This window comes from Marmota marmota, unplaced genomic scaffold (assembly GCF_001458135.2).
Source record: "Marmota marmota marmota unplaced genomic scaffold, marMar, whole genome shotgun sequence".
NCBI lineage: Eukaryota > Metazoa > Chordata > Mammalia > Rodentia > Sciuridae > Marmota > Marmota marmota.
In genome coordinates this window covers 43,724,142-43,724,896 of record NW_026000093.1, presented here as the reverse complement: position 1 = coordinate 43,724,896, position 755 = coordinate 43,724,142, and the positions used below count along the sequence as shown (strand labels likewise).

Below are 755 nucleotides of genomic sequence, written 5' to 3'. Positions count from 1 at the left end.
GGCGGTATCACTATCATTGTCACCCACCTTGAGTTCCCAGGAGTTATCACAGTAACTCTCAGGAGAGGTGTGCATGATGAGACACGGAGGTCAATAGCAGTTTCATCATGATAGGGGTCACCAGAGATAACTGAAGCAACTGAACGTGTTCAGAAAATAGATCATGAGGGGGCCAGGTCGAGATGGCTGTCCTCAGGTTGTCTCCTATAAGAGGGACAGATGTGTTCTATGAGGCCCTGGGGCGGGGGCACGCCTGAGGTCAATGGGAAGAGACCAAGGGTTAGCACATCCCAGGCCCATGTCAGTAGAAACTTTTTAGTAATGAAAAAGTGTTGGATTGAGCTGGGAGTGTGCACGAGCTGGGCTCGTGCGCAGCCGCGACGCCGGAGCCAATCACCGGGCGCAGCGGGTCCTAGCGCGACGGTACAGTCGTGCCGCCGTGACGTCGGCGGTTGCCATGGAGAGGCGCGCTCGGTAGGGACCGCGAGCTGACGCCAGGGGCCGCAGGGTCACAGCGTGGCTTTGAAGCCGAGTCCGCTACCACCATGAGCGGCCGAAGTAGAGGTCGAAAGTCCTCTCGTGCCAAAAGCCGGGGCAAAGGCCGCGCCAAAGGCCGAGTCCGCGCTGCTCCTGACGACGCCCTGCGCGACCCGGACCCTCCACAGTTTCAGAGGCTCGGGGAGGACATCCCGGCGGCACAGGTGCAGGCTGGCGCGGGTTGGGGTGGTCTGGAAACCGCTGCGCCCGCGTCGCCC

At 60.9% G+C, this 755-nt stretch overlaps 1 protein-coding gene across 1 annotated transcript in view; it reads left to right on the top strand.

Annotated features, from left to right (window-relative positions):
* Nucleotides 1-429: 429 nt before the first annotated feature.
* Tspyl5 (TSPY like 5) overlaps nt 430-755 on the top strand; it is a 25,289-nt gene continuing 24,963 nt past the window's right edge. Inside the window, 1 exon segment of the mRNA XM_015485768.2 lies at nt 430-755. This exon segment is cut by the window's right edge and continues 6 nt beyond it. Coding sequence (XP_015341254.1) covers nt 546-755 — 210 coding nt within the window. The 5' untranslated portion in view covers nt 430-545.